General features: G+C 41.0%; 2 protein-coding genes across 2 annotated transcripts; both read right to left on the bottom strand.

Annotated features, from left to right (window-relative positions):
- Window positions 1-995: 995 nt before the first annotated feature.
- On the bottom strand, window positions 996-3,603 carry pou4f1 (POU class 4 homeobox 1). The gene is made up of 2 exons (XM_039794113.1): window positions 3,275-3,603; window positions 996-2,841 (listed from the first exon to the last, which is right to left on the bottom strand). The coding sequence occupies exons 1-2, from the start codon at window positions 3,395-3,397 to the stop codon at window positions 1,858-1,860; spliced, it is 1,107 nt and encodes a 368-aa protein (XP_039650047.1). The 5' UTR covers window positions 3,398-3,603; the 3' UTR covers window positions 996-1,857.
- Window positions 3,604-4,722: 1,119 nt separating this feature from the next.
- obi1 (ORC ubiquitin ligase 1) lies at window positions 4,723-12,325 on the bottom strand. The gene is made up of 6 exons (XM_039795915.1): window positions 12,151-12,325; window positions 11,767-11,902; window positions 10,362-10,447; window positions 9,807-10,028; window positions 9,449-9,537; window positions 4,723-6,654 (listed from the first exon to the last, which is right to left on the bottom strand). The coding sequence occupies exons 1-6, from the start codon at window positions 12,220-12,222 to the stop codon at window positions 5,283-5,285; spliced, it is 1,977 nt and encodes a 658-aa protein (XP_039651849.1). The 5' UTR covers window positions 12,223-12,325; the 3' UTR covers window positions 4,723-5,282.
- Between the last annotated feature and the right edge of the window lie 2,946 nt (window positions 12,326-15,271).

Here is a 15,271-nt window from a genome sequence, read left to right as displayed (position 1 = left end):
TCTGTTGTGCCATTTAAAAATGTAACATTCCTTAAATTTTCAAACACTTATTTTTTGTTATTATACGCCCATTATTATTATGATTATTATTATTATCATTATTATTATTATCATTATCATTATCATTATCATTATCATTATTATTTGTATTTGTATTATTATTATTATTATACATATTGTTGATTTTTTTTTATGTATTAAAGTTGTTGTTTTTTTAAACAAGAAGCGAACATCTATTTCAGTTTTACAATGTGTCAATGGCCTAGATAAGATTTGCATAGATTTCATGCTGCCAAATGGGGCATTTTTACCCAACCATAAATCAGACAAACTTTGAAGACATCCAAGAATTTGTTCGATTGATGAACGTTTTTATCTCCAATGTAAAAATGCAAGAGAAAACTGTTAAATTAAGACATTTAAAATCATTACAAAACTGACATCTAAAATAAAATAACGTCATCATTTATATGAAGCTGTGGCCACAGTAATACATTCAAATTAAGACCGTAATAATTATGCTCAGTGTGGGCCCAATCACAACCAGAAAAGCATCGATTTCTTTCTTCAATTTATTAGAAGATTGCTGGAACACACCTCCCTGTTGAATTTGGCTTACAGGATGAATAGTACCAATGAAAGTAAGAGAACAACAGAAGAGAGTAGAGAGAAGTTGTGAGAGAGGGAAGGAGACAGTGGGACATTTTTCCATGATGCACATGTCGCCGCAGTTTTGTAAACATACTTGTGCACAAAGTAAAATATATTACTTACACAACGTTTCCGTAACAATTAACACGACAAACAACGTGGTGATCTTGATATGAAAACAGGCATTTAACAGTGACTTACACCCCCCCCCCAAAAAAAGGTCTCTCTGAACACACCCCTTTTTTTTAAGGGGTTTTTTTTTTTTCAATGCATTGAGTGTTTTAAAAATTTTTTTTTTTTAATTTTTTTTTTTTTTATTTTTTTTTTTTTTTTTATGTGTGTTTGCACTGCAAACTAAAACACATGAAAGAAAACTTGTTTTGTTTCCGTGGTGCTATCTCCTTGATGAAGCAGACAAGGATTTCGTGCTCTCTGGATCTGTTTGGAACTCCTCCTCGTGATGCCAATGGTGTCAATAGAGCCTATAATTGACTTCCAAAACACTGGAGCTCACCTCTGATAAGTGACAAAGTGATGTCTGTATATACAAAAAACATTTCGACATCAACCGATCTATAAACCTAAAGGGTCTTTTGTGCAAATTCAAAATAAATATATCTCTAGATGTGACAGCCTAAATTGCCGCCCGTGAATTAGGATTCCATGCAGGCCTAAACAATGTTTTCGTTATAGCCATGAACGTTTGCAACTAAACTTGAGTTTATAGCAGCCTCCAAAAGAAGAAGAAATGAACACATGAATAAATGAACAGATTCATGAAATATTCTATACCAACAACGACAAAAATCAAACCAGAAACACAGTTCAACAATCAATGAGGTAATTCGTAAATGGCTATACTTCAAATAATAGGCCTATCAGGAGAAAATAACTCGCTATAGTATCAAGCAAATTACCTCCCTCCACATGTTTTAAAAGGCAATTTCGACGTCGCTAAACTTTTTCCCTCGTAACAACTGAGCGAAACTTGTGTAATCTGTTATTTGCATACTTCACATTCACCGATAACGTGAAAATAAACAAGATATATGAAGCCTCATAAAATGGGTAGGCCTATCTAAAGCCCATTGTGCACCAACGTGTAAAATCGCTGGAGACAAAAGACTGAAAATGGTGTCTTAGTGTCTCTTGGTCCCCAAATTCGGTCCCACAACTTTTTTTTTTTCTTTTTCTTTTCTTTGCCCATCAGTGAGCAGCGGAAAATTTCAACCTCTTCTGCTTCTGTCTTTGGTTACAAAACCACACTCGCACCACATTTTTTTTCAGGTCCAACTTTTCCGCTATAGCTGCTATTTTCTCGGACGACGGCCGAGGCTGTACGGCGAAGTAAGCCTCCAAAGACCTCTTTTCTGGGGCCGCTATCGAGGTCCTCTTGCGTTTCTTTTCCCCTCCGTTGAAAATGTCAGGTTTGCTCATTTTCTCCCTCTGGGCCCCCTCGGCCTCCTCTAGCCAGGCCTGGAGGATAGGTTTGAGCGCAATCATGTTGTTGTGGGAGAGAGTTAACGACTCGAATCGACAAATTGTACTTTGGCTCAGTGATCCCACGCCGGGGATTTTGAGATTAGCCAGAGCGCCTCCCACGTCCGCCTGGGTCACCCCCAGTTTGATCCTCCGCTGCTTGAAGCGCTCCGCGAAAGCCTCCAGCTCCCTTGGGTCTGTGTCTGAGTCATTGATGGAGGAGAGTCCGGTGTTAGTGAGTCCTGGGCCGACTTGGCTCCCCCCGTGATGGCCCGGTAAGAGCCCGTGGTGGGTGAGAGGCGAGTTCATGCTCATAGCCTGGTGGGAGAGGTGACTCAAGCCGTGCATGTGAGAGTGCGGGTGGGCAGAGGAGGTGGAGATGAGCCCTCCGCCGCCACCTCCGCCGCCACCGCCTCCTCCACCGGACCCGTCGTGCGCACCGGACATCAGGGCGAGGGACGGCGAGGTGATGTGGTCCATGATATCCTGTGGCTCCAGGTTCTGATGGTGGTGGTGGTGGTGGTGATGGTGGTGGTGGGCCAGTGGCACAGTGGATGTCGACGAGCATGGCACCGTGCTCATCGTGTGGTAGGTGGCGTCGGGCTTGAACGGGTGCGTCTTGCCCTGGGACACGGCGATGTCCACGGCCGCCAAAGCCTCAGCCCGGGCCAGCAGGGTCTCATCCAGGCTCGCAAATATGTTATTCTGTAGCTGCAAGGGCGGCAATTAAAATGAAGAAAAGGGGAGAATGAAGGAGTGCGAAATGGGTAAGAAAAGTGGTAAGACACGGAGAGAAAAAAGGAAGACGTCAGAGAAAAGAAGAAATAAGAAAACATAAATAAATGTATCAGTCAGTCTGGACTTTTGGCGACACATAACACAGCCGCAATATTCTTCCGAAGTGGCAAGTCATAAAAATGAATACAAAAACACTAGGCTAAAACCAGGCTTTGCGTCAGCATGCTTTCGAAAAGAAGACTATTCCGAGTGATTGCCGCGGAATACATGAAAAAACATAAAGTGCGCGTCTTGGCTGAATGTGCCTTGGAGCACCCCTTGTTATTACGCACAAACAGCGTTCAAGCGCTACATGCAGCCTAGGCACGAAAATGAAAAAGTCAAAGTTTTTTGGGGTATAATTTACCTGTGGAGTTTGTAGACAGGCTCTCCTTATAGCTTCCGAGCTGGAATGCAAAGTGGTGTACTTGTGCTCGGGTAAAGAGGGATGCATTGCGAAGTGCGGCTGTTTGCTGTTCATGGACATCATCTTGGCGAGCTTCTCCAATTAAAGTGCACGGGAAGAAGGGGGGAAAACTGCTACAAGAGCAGGAAAATAGTCATAGATACACAGTGATCCTTTGCCTATCCAGTAATGATGCAGTGCAGTTCGCTGTGTAGTGCGCCGAGTGCAGCCTTGAGCCCGGAGATCACAGAGATGCCTGCAGTCTCTCAGACGCACTTATCTGTCTACTGTTTCCCACTGCTGGGGATGAGAGAGGCTCTTACACCTGAGCGCCTCAGATCTCGTCAAGCCCGTGCTCGGCTGCTCTCGCGAGACACAAACTGCCAGAACAGTGAACAGGCTGACAGATTAAAAAACTGCTCACAGGGCAGGCTGTAACATCTGGAGACTAGACGCCTGCGTTTTTTAAAGGCTCACTCCACTCCACTCCAGCCACCGAACTGCGCAGGTCCCAATGCCTTTAGGCCTTATTCTTTCCTTGGAGGTGTGGAAACCATTGACTTAACGCTGTTGATTTTCGCTGCCATATACTTAATACCGGGCTTTATCTATCTGATTTCAGGAAGTTGTTCAAATATAGTATAGGTGGGGAAGATGAAAAAAATATGAGTAGGCTAATCATTCATTATTGTGTCATGAGTGAAAGCAATATTATAATGTATTGTGTATTTTATTGACTAGTTTTTCATTAAAATGTTAAATATGTAGGTTGCTCGCCTTGCCAGTGGGCTCTGTTCTTGGCCCACTGTCTCTCATCTTAACCCTTAGAAGTAATGAGACCGCCGCCTTATCATTAAAGCCCATCATCACCAGATGAGCACTAAACAAATTGATTTAATACACCAGCGTAACCTTGTACACAGTCTTTACCTAAATGAATTAATCCCAATGAATTAACACTTCATTTATTCAAACCACAACGGTTACCCGATTAAAATTTCATGCAGCAATTAGAGGTATGTGAAATATACATGATATCGTTAAATTTGCATAATAAATAAGGTGCTTTCTGCTACAACGGAATTACTGTGCGTGAGGTCTCTAATGTGTGTCGTTATAGGCTACAACATGCATTTATCAGCATGAACAAGCTATACGTTTTTTTACTTTTAATGGTATCAGATTAATAATTACCATTTAATGTAATGCAAATTATGTGGAAAAGTAGCACAAAGAGAAATAACGCAATGTCCACTAAATATTAATCCCAAATTCCACTAGAAATCCCAATGTGGAAAATTCCCCACAAAATGCAGGCCACTATGGTAGCCCACGTAAGATTGTGCTCAAGACACTGCAAAAAAATAAAAGACAATGTAAAGAATCGCAAAAAAAAACAGTTTCATACATTGTTTCTCCTTGCATAACTATTTTATTTTCTTAACACTCTTGCATTGCAAAATGTATTTCAAAATATCAGTTTTTCATGACAGTTGTGTTCATCTGTCTTCAGTATTGCATGTCATCATAAAAAGATTACCACGAGGACCACGTTTACTGAATAACTTGAAATGACAAACACATACAAGTAGGCTGAAAGTATGAAAATGTCTTTGCACCAAAACTGGTGCACTACAGTATGACAAAGAACAGCACAGAAGCGTTTGTCAGATTACAACACAGACAGAATTTCAGACTGTAAAGGCTGGCTTTAAAAGCATTTAACTGCCACTGAGACCTACAAGTATACTACACACAAAAAAGCTATCTGACAAAGCTGTCATATTTTGTCTTCAATTCATACAATATAACAGACAAAATGACAATAACTTACACCGGAGCATCACACTCACAATTTTTTTCTGAAGCAATATTGAGTTAATGTTTTGGTTGCGAAACCTGAACAAAACGCACTACAGTGCACGGTACAGTGACACACACACACACACAGGTTCCGTTTTGACAACCTTCACATGAGCTTTGAAAGTTTTGTGGGACTGCTTGTGTTAAAGGGACTGTGAGACTTCCTCTTTGTCGGCTGGCTGATGTTCAGTGTGTGTCTGTCTCTTGTTGTGTTCACAGGTTTACCGGTGCAGATGGGGGAGGAGGAAAGGTTTACACGATCATGGTCTTGGCTTGCTGGACTGAGAGAGCCAGAAGGACCGGCCTTATTCTCTTCCAGTGAATCAAACAGCAAGTCAAAAGACAGTTCATCAGTCTGAGAGGGCCCTTCGTGCCCTGCACAGTCAGGGACATTGGCATCGTTCTCCCTATCTGACACCAGTGCAGCAAAACATTCCTCTGCAGAGCCGTTTGGCGCCTCTTTCTCATTCAAGGGGCCACCCACGTTGACACGTGGTGGGTGGTTCTTCTGGTCACACTGTATAACAGGTTTGCAACCACGGCTTGACGGGCCATCCCGGCAGGTTCGTGGTTCTGGGACGAGAGTGTTGTCCAAGTCTGCGGGAGGGGAGGAAGCCAGGGAGAGCTGTGATCCCCGGCTACTGGTGCTCTCTCCGTCCAACATCATGGAGTCCAACTCAGAGATTTTGTCCATGTAAGCGGCATCCATGGAGGCCTCGCTGGAAATCTGCAAGCCACCAGGCTCGTCATCATCTACGTCGTCCTCTTCTTCTTTCACTGAGATTTCTTTACTTGGACCTGGACATGACTCGTCACTAGATTTAGATCTCTGCCAACCACCCCAGAAGACAGACTTTGAGGGTTCCACGTCAGCAACTGGAGGCAAGTCGTTGGGGAATTCGTCGAGGCTGCTGAATTGGTTCTCCATGGTGCTGCTACTTTCGCCAGGACTGGGAAAGTCTTCAAAATCAAGCCTCCTCAGATAAGACGCAGGTTTAAATGCAACTTTCTTTTCACGGACGCCAGGGCTTCTCAGAGTCAGGGACCGGAAGGCAGAGGACGGTGTGGTGGGCAAAAGGTCAGAGGAGGTGCTTTCCAAGTCCTTGGTTTTCTGGTCACCCGTCAGATTCTTCTTAGACTCTTTGTGATCTGCAGACGGCATGAATATCAAACTGTGATGTCTAGAAAATGTTCGACCCTTTGCCACTGGATTGCTGCAGATTGACTCCCTCTCATTGTCACTCAAGCTTCTCATCATCATGTTGATTTTGTGCGGCTGTGTGGGAGCTTCTGCCTCGGCCTCGCTATTCCAGCATGCTTCCTGCCCTTCAAGACGTCGCTTCTCGGACTTCCTGACTCGAGACTCCAGGTCTTCGATGTACTGGTCGCTGCGCTCCAGAGCCCTTTTTAAGTGGTCCACATCACGCTCGTGCTGCTGGATTTTAGCTTCCAGTGCTGCCACTGTATAACGACCAAACCTGGGGACAGATAATTTTTTTTATTTAAATTGTTCAAGGGTTATCATGACAGAAAAGCCACATAACATTTAGCTGAGTGACACAATTGTTTTCAATTGTCATGCGCTTGACCATGCAAATGTACCTTGTGCAATTGAAAAGAAAGTAAAACCAAGATATCCAACTATAAATCAAGGACCCACTGTGTGTGTTTTTTTTTCAAATAACTCAAGAACCGTTGGTCCAATCTACTTCACATTTGGCTTCCTGGGAACCCAATGAACTTGGGGTTTGACATTTGGAGAGTTTGGACAGCGTTGGATGTTGGATATTAATAAACTGACTGACTGAAACTAAACAATCGCACAATGAAGGTTGAGGGGGAAAAGCGCTGCCATAACACTGGCTCTTCCTTTGATACCCTTTCATAATAAAAAAACAGCTTAAATTCACTCAGAGCATTTAGCCAAGAGGAAACTCACTAAAAAGCTATTTTTTGCCGACACTAGAACAAAAGCCAGACACTTTATCGTACATTAATTGCTGTGAGCTGTAAATTCACCACTTCTAAGCGGATGGCAGAAGATAACGTTATCTCGGAGCTGACCAGGCACAGAGAGCTCTCTTCCCTTGTCTCACTCAGACTAGGTTGTGTAAGTGTGCCAACTTATAACACTAATAACATTACCGTTGGCAAAATACCTCCCGTTAATTAAATCCATACTTTAACGTTACTTTATAACCGTCAAGCCACTAAGCCAGTTTGAAAATGAATACCTCTGCTGAAGTGTTAAATTCATTAACGATAATAATGACGAGACAGCACCCCTGTCATTAAGCGCTGAGTGTGGTGGTATCAACATTGCAATATCGTTGACGAAACAGACAACACTAAAATGTAGTTAAGACAAAAACTCTTTATTTTCATTGCCTTCCACCTTTTCTCCTTTTTTCTTTTGCCGATTGGCTCTCATAACACAGGCCAAGCAATCGGGCCGTTCCAAACAGGCATGTTTTGAATGGAAACTGTGCTAGTCAAATAAAAAACGGCCTTAAAGCTGTGATAGGATTCATAAATTCTATAATACTTCTCAGCAAATTGTAATACAAGTGGTCTGTGGAATAACTAGACTTCAGCATCTCCTCCTTGGCTCTGTATTCAGGCTTTAGTAAATCTAGCTGTCACAGGAGACTTTAGTTAATCACAGGTCATTTCAGAGAGAGAGAGAGAGAGAGAGAGAGAGAGAGAGAGAGAGAGAGAGAGAGAGAGAGAGAGAGAGAGAGATCATATTGGCTGTTCTGCCAATGCACACCTCCTTCGGTGAAAGTTTAGTTTACCGTAGCCAAAGGCCCTGGGCTGCAGCTAATTCACGGCTAAACTATTAGATAAGAAACTTTATCGTGATCAATTTATGTAATGTAGTCCAGTTTATAGTCCAGGGAGCAGACATTTGCTGTCAGTCTGCTGGGGTTAGCCTTTAGCCTAGCACATGCTCGTTTGTGCGTTTAGGTTTCCTCTCACACCGCTTCTGGCGTCTCCTTGTTCGGTTGGCAGCATTAGCCAGGACCAGAGGCTGAAGCCGCAGCACTGTCTACCGCTGCCATTCAAACAAGGACACGTCACAGGCGGCCTGATAGGAAGCTTTGTGCAGTAGACGAGCCAGTAGTTTAGCCTTCCACTAACCCTAGCTCAGGGCTGCGGCTAATTCAAGTTTTGTTCTGTAGCCAACTAGAGCCTCACAGTACAGTATGTCATTTCAAAGGGCTTTACAAAGAAAACGCAACAGTCATTCTCATGCTGCTATATAACGGCACGCCATCAGGATGAAATTAATGGTTAGTACTCGTAAGAGTTACTGTATGAAGCCTGATGGGAAAGGGAGAGCTGCAGGAGGAGGTCTCGCTCTACTTAAAATTCTAGCTTCTTTTTTTTTTTTTTTTTTATTCTGTCTCCCGCAGCTTTAACTTTGTCTTTTGAGACATCAATATAGAAAGTGGCTTATGACCGTTTTTGATTTGACAGAGACCTTAGCAGCAAGTTACTGCCTCCAACTTGAAACACTGAATTGAAACAGAATTACCTCACTGCTCCCAATGGCTAAAATGTGCAACTACAACTATCTCTCACAGTTCATTTTGTCTGTACTGTTACCCATGACATTGACTAAGAAGCATTTGTCCCTTTCTAACCGAATGCAAGTAAAAGTGCCCATATTATATTATGGGATTTGGGGTGTTATTGTGTCTCTGGTGCTTCCACACGCATCCAAACTTGAGGAAAAAAAACATCCATGCGGTTTTGAGTGAGATACGGGTTTCTGAATGATTCCTGCCTTCAGTCTCCGAGTGAGCTGTTGGCTAACCGCTAGCATGCTACCTCGTTCTCAATGGCAAAACACTGCTACAACACACAAAAGTTCACCATAATCTACAAAAGAACTACTTACATGTCCCTGTTCTGCAGGTATTCCACGCAAAGTTGGAAGTGCGCCCTCGTTTAGAAGAAGTCTCCTGGCTAATCCTGCCTTGTAACTGACCTGACTAGCTGATGTGATCCTTACCTAGCTACTGCGCATGTGCGACTGCCAACAAAGATGGTACAGAAGTGAGATGTCTCACTCTGTAGCTAAAACAGAGACCTGAACACACAGGGTGAAAAGAGGAGCTGCAGCAATGTGCAGTACAACAAAAAGATGGTGTTTTTTGAAAATTAAACCATGTAAACCTATTCTGGTACAACCTCTAAATACAATTATGAACCTGAAAATGAGCATAATATGGGCACTTTAAAAACGAAAGAGGGAAAGATACTTACTTCTGAGGAGATCTGCTCGCCACCTCTGCTTTCAATCTCATATTCTCTTGTACAAGGTCAACATTTTGAGATCGTAATGCCTTATTTGCCTAAGGATGGTAAAGTAACACATTTGCCGAATGTTACAAAGGATTCCACAAAGGTAGCAACAAAACTCAACCAAGCATAGTATTTATGTCACAGACGGAAGCATCATGTAAGCTTATCTTTATCACTGTTCCTGTTGAAAGATGGTAATGTCAATGTTTGCCTCATTCTTCATATGATATGACGAATCAGAATGGCAAACCCCTGTTATCAATATACGATCAATATAGTTGATGTCAATACAATTTATTGATTATTATAGGTTACGTACCTCCTTTAGCTTATCCATGTCTTGCTTTACTTTATCACAAACATCAGTGGCAGCGCGCAGCTTGTTGGTCCATTCTTCCAGGACAAAGGAGTCAACTTTTTTGTCATCTGTTAGCAGTGTATTAATACTGCAGGGATCCAAAGCAGTCTTCAGTTGTGACTCCAGACTTTGATTTTTTGTTTTCAGCTCCTCGTTTTCTCTGATGAGCCCTTCGAATTCCTCCTGTTAGAGAGAAGAGGGTGAAACTTAAAACAGCTTTTAACAATAAAGGCATCCCTGTGTCATCAGTGTTGGAAAGTTAGCACTGCTACTATTACAACATTGTTTTTCATTTTAGACAAACCTAAAAGCTGAACACTGTGTTGTAATCTGAAATAATAATGAATTGCCTTCATATAATCTACCTGCATCAGTGGATGGTGCCTGCTGCAATTGAAACTCCCCTCATTGTCTATGCTTGCGTTTTTTTGGTGATGAATCCCTTGATAAAGTCTGTTCAAGAGCATCAACCTGCTTGTTATTGCTGTGAAAATACATAGCATAATAAACCCATACCTCATACTCCCGCAAAAGCAGTTCCCCTCTGGTTTTTCTGAGACATTTCCTCATGGAAGGACTATCATTGTGATCATTTGTGCCTCCTATAACAGAATTACATGATTAAAGTAACAGATAAACAGACTTGACAACAAAACACATATTAAAGTAATGTTACCAAGTCACTCAGCTTTGATGAAGATGCAACAATGCATTAGTTATGTTAATATAGTTGCTACCCAAAAACATAACTATGAGAGGCGCTGCCTTTTAAACTAAAAGTAAATGTACCTCAGACTCCCAAATCCACCTGCAGAGAGGTAATATTTATTACATATTTAAGTCCTGTCCTTGTAGCCTTCACTTAAGTAATTCATATTAGAATATCAATTCATTGTATATAACATCTCCATTCAGCACAGTAATTGGGCCAGGACATATTTAGCCTACCTTAGCACAAAAACTATAGCAGATAAAAACAGCTTGCCTGAGTCCAAAAGGGAAAAATGTGTCTTCCAGCAGCTCCATGTTGCATATTGTTTGCCCGCAAGATACCAATACAATAGGTACAATAGATAGGAATGTGTGCAAAGAGAACACTTCTGGGGTGCTATGTGCAGTCACCAGACCCAGCTGATTAAAATTCAACTTGTATTCACAAACTGGCATCAAAAAGGTGTTTTATACTAGCTCATAGATTTAGTTTTTTAATTAACTCATCCATTACAAGTTGAGGCTGCACAGAAGACAGAACTGCAGCAATAAAAGCTCTGCTAACTTTTTTTGTTTTCAAAACTCCCACCTAACTTTTGCAAGATATATTTTAGTGGATGACTCAAAGCCTCCAAGGCTGAAGCCCATTAGCTATGACTGGGCTACATGTTAGCATATCAGTGTATAGCCTACTGTCTTATGCTGTGATCCAAAATGAGCAGGCCAGCACAAACAAGGAAGACAGGAACGGTGCATTTGGGTGATCAAGCCTCCAAAAGTTGATTATAACAAATTGTTTGCAAAATGTTTCGCTTACATTAAAAGTATTTGGCAAATGACCCTTGCTGGCACTCACTCACTGTCACTGATAAGTTTATATGGTATATATAGTTTTACTGGCCGAACATGAATCTGAAGTTTACTACACTGAAATGATACAGTCTACAACTTCCTATGAAGTATGTGGATATAATGGTCCAACCCGCTGTCAAATGGGTGAATAGCAATAGCAGTTTATTTCACTCATAATCCCAAAACAGGATTTTTTGTTGTTGATTGCGCTATTGATAAAACGAACATTGCAACTGCCTGAACTTGACTGCAACTTTTAAAATGATGTCACGATGACTCAACTGTGACATGGTGCAGATGCTACCTCCTCTACTTCCTTGTCCGTTTCCCCTTCGTTTGTAGGTATGGAGCTACTCACCGATGATTTCCCTGCAGGGGTTCTCTGCTGTGATGGGGACTCTGCAGGTGGGACATTGGCTAGCTTTCTTTAACCACATTTCCATGCATGAGGAGCAGAACACGTGGTGGTTGGCACAAATGACCGGCTGCCTGACCTGCACAGACAGAAAAACGAGCGGATTCTTGGTTAACTTTTGCAGTAAGTTACATTAACGCCAGACAACCAAGTTTAAGTTAGTTACGGTAGCTAATGTCCGCTTCATAAACGTCTTGTTACGGTAAACTGGTAACGTAACAACGTTAAGGTTACTAAGGCAGCAGTTTATCTCGTGTAAACACATCATCTTTGTTTAGCGGCTAACGTACTTTAACGATTTAAAAACCAAACAGCAGTTAACGTTACCTTTCCGAGACATATCTGGCATGAAATCGGCAAAGTCAGATGAAGGGTGGATGTCTGAAAGTTAAGAGCCATGCTTTTTGAAGGAATACACAGCGCACAAACACACACACAAACTTTCCCACCAGTCCCCGCTGCGCAGCGCGCCGAGTCTCAGATCTACGGAAAGCCAAAAAGGCCTAAAAGGCTGTACTTCGCAAACGTTTAAAACTGAAATGCAGCATGGGATGTGCAGCGGCAGAACCTGTAGAAAAGAACCCAAGTGTAATCAGTGTGGGAAATCATGAAGCATGACTGTCCAAACAAAAAGAAATAGAAGATGTCAAATCATGAAGATCAGGCCCAAGAGAAGACTAAGCCATGAGGAAGCAGATAACTTAGGAAATAAAATATAACAATAGCTTTGTATGAAATCAGCCCAGCCAGCAAGTCCATTCCATGATGAATCAAACAAAAAATGAATAATATATTGTATGTTATCTATTTGTCCGTAAAGTATTTTCAGTATCGAGCAATAACATAGAAGTTTATTTTTACCATCTTCAACTGATTTTAATGTTCCAACACTTTCAAATAGCTGATATCAACAACAATTTATTCCAGACCATATATGGCGTGTGGCCACTTGATGACTAACCCCAAGCAATTAAAATGTTAATTCACAATTGACAGATTTTATGTTAATGAATATTAAAGGTGGGAACTGAAATTTGTACATCATTTGATATGCATCCAGAGCAAAAGTCAACTCATGGGTTTGATGGGCAAGACAGCTGTATTCCCCATAACAGTCTATAAAGCTACCTTCATCCAGAGGAATGCTGAAATTGGGGTGTGATTTGCATTTCACAGATTATACTGAAAAATAAATGTTAAAAATGGATAAAGAGTTTCCAAAAGTTTAATGTGGTAAATATAACTAAATTGTATACTCGCAGATATACAGCAGCATACAGATACTTTCTATTTGGGTTAAAATTAGCTTGTAAACAAATATAGCTGTTTTTCGAGTAAACTCTTTATTATTTACACAGTAAAGTTCTGAAAAAACTTAAAGCAGACAGAGACTTACTGAGTTGGTATCACTAGAAAACTAGTTTCTATAGGTCAGTGTGCTCTCAATACCTAAGAAAGTAGTTTCTTAGCTTTGGTATCACATATATATATATATATACTTATAGACCGTTTTTTATTTTTTATTTCAATATCAAATTACTGCAAGATGACAATTCCTTACTTAAATGCCACCAACAGCACATTCATTCATTCATTTCAAGCCTGCCCATAATGAAGATTGCAATGTAATATTTAGCAAGCCTTCATCTCAGGTAAACGATCTATTTTTATAAATAATGATACAGTGATCTAAAATTAGCATAATTTCCACTACAAATATTTTAAATTACATCTCCACCACAGTTTAGCCCTCCAGAGCCATTACTCATATCTAAACCAACATGTCCTGTGCTTCATTGTATCTCAAACCAGGACATCTTCTCAGGATCTAATATGATTAGAATTGACTGGCTGCAAAAAGCTTGTACACTGATGCCAGTTTGAAAACATCACCGGTACTTGTTTGGTTGTTTTCAATGGAATATTAAATGCATCACAGACCACCACTTGTTCGCACTCATTTTTCATAGCACTATTGGTTTTATGACAGCATTTGGAGTGAAGGTACATGATTAAAATGATTAAGTTAAATAAGTTGAGCTAAATGTAGTATCAGTTTGCTTAACATTATTTGATGTTACTTTTTATTACCACTGTAAAATGAGAATTTATTATACAGACTTCAAACAGCAGGTATATACAAACAAGGAAATATTCCAATATTTTTAGTAACCTTTTCTGATTGAACTAAAAAAAAACCTGCGTGGATGTTTTTTGCAGCACGAGCTCTCATTCAAGCCCATATTCGTCTCAATATCACATATGACTTCAAAGAGCACCTGCCACGCAAGATGCACTTTATACTGTGCCATAGTAAACCTGCAAATTGTAACTGAAGTGGTTCGTGAATTTGTTACTGGAAAACTCACTCTGGAATAACCAATAACAGACTGAAATGAAAGAAAAACACATTTTCGACATGTCCCATTGTCCCTTTAAGATTGCATTGCTTTGCAACAGGCCAGTCATTAATTGGTGACAGTCAATTAATCACAGCTGTTACAGACGGCTGCCTCTATTGATCTTGTTCGAGCACTTATTTTTCATCCCTAAATGACACCGATTGCCAGATTTGACCAGCATGTGTAATGGACAGTAAAGAACCAATGACCCGTGTGTCAGTCTTACCACTGGTCGGGATCTGGATCCCCTCCCCCCACTTCTTGCAAATAGCATCTTTACCATTTAGCCTGGAAAGGTTTAGACTGCCCTAAGAGCACAGCAGCGAAACAGTGCGCTCTGGTGCTCAGATGACCTTTTCTGTTTAAGGCCTAATCTTTGACAAATGCTTGCTTTAATTAGCCTGATACCCCCTGCCTAGACTGCAACCCCACCCCACCCCGCTCCTCTCTCTCTCTCTCTCTCTCTCTCCTTCTCTCTCTCTCTCTCTCTCTCTCTCTCTCTCTCTCTCTCCATCTCTCTATCTCTGTCTTCCCCAGTGTGCTTCCTAGAAATTCTCAAACACACATCAATGTGATTTAGATAGGAATTAAATAACAGTCAGGTAGCCAGAGGTGAGAAATCTATTTGAAGTATTGCATTTAAGGGAATTATAAGACAAATATGGTGTACAATATTTTCAATTATACCAGAAGAGAAGAACATGTAACATCACTTTTTAGTATCATGCCCAACAGGTTCTCACATTATTGGAATTGCAGTATATTACTCATAAAGACACCAACAGTCTAGTTTAGAGAAGGTGGTGTTTAAAACACTGTGTAAAATATTTAGACATAAGCACCCATTTTTTATGATAATGTGTAGATAATGAATATCCAATAGTGTATTTCAAATGTAACAAAAGAGAACAAAACGCAAAGAAAGAGGTCATGTTGGGGAGCGAGTATAAGAGTAAAAAGATTAGCCAGTGCACATTAGGAGGTTTAAGATAACATGCAACTGCAGGCTCATCTATTGATTAGCCACTATCAGAGACAGTAGAGTG

This window comes from Perca fluviatilis, chromosome 3, assembly GCF_010015445.1.
Source record: "Perca fluviatilis chromosome 3, GENO_Pfluv_1.0, whole genome shotgun sequence".
NCBI lineage: Eukaryota > Metazoa > Chordata > Actinopteri > Perciformes > Percidae > Perca > Perca fluviatilis.
Note: the sequence above shows the minus strand (reverse complement) of the source record. Positions and strands in the feature narration are given on the sequence as shown.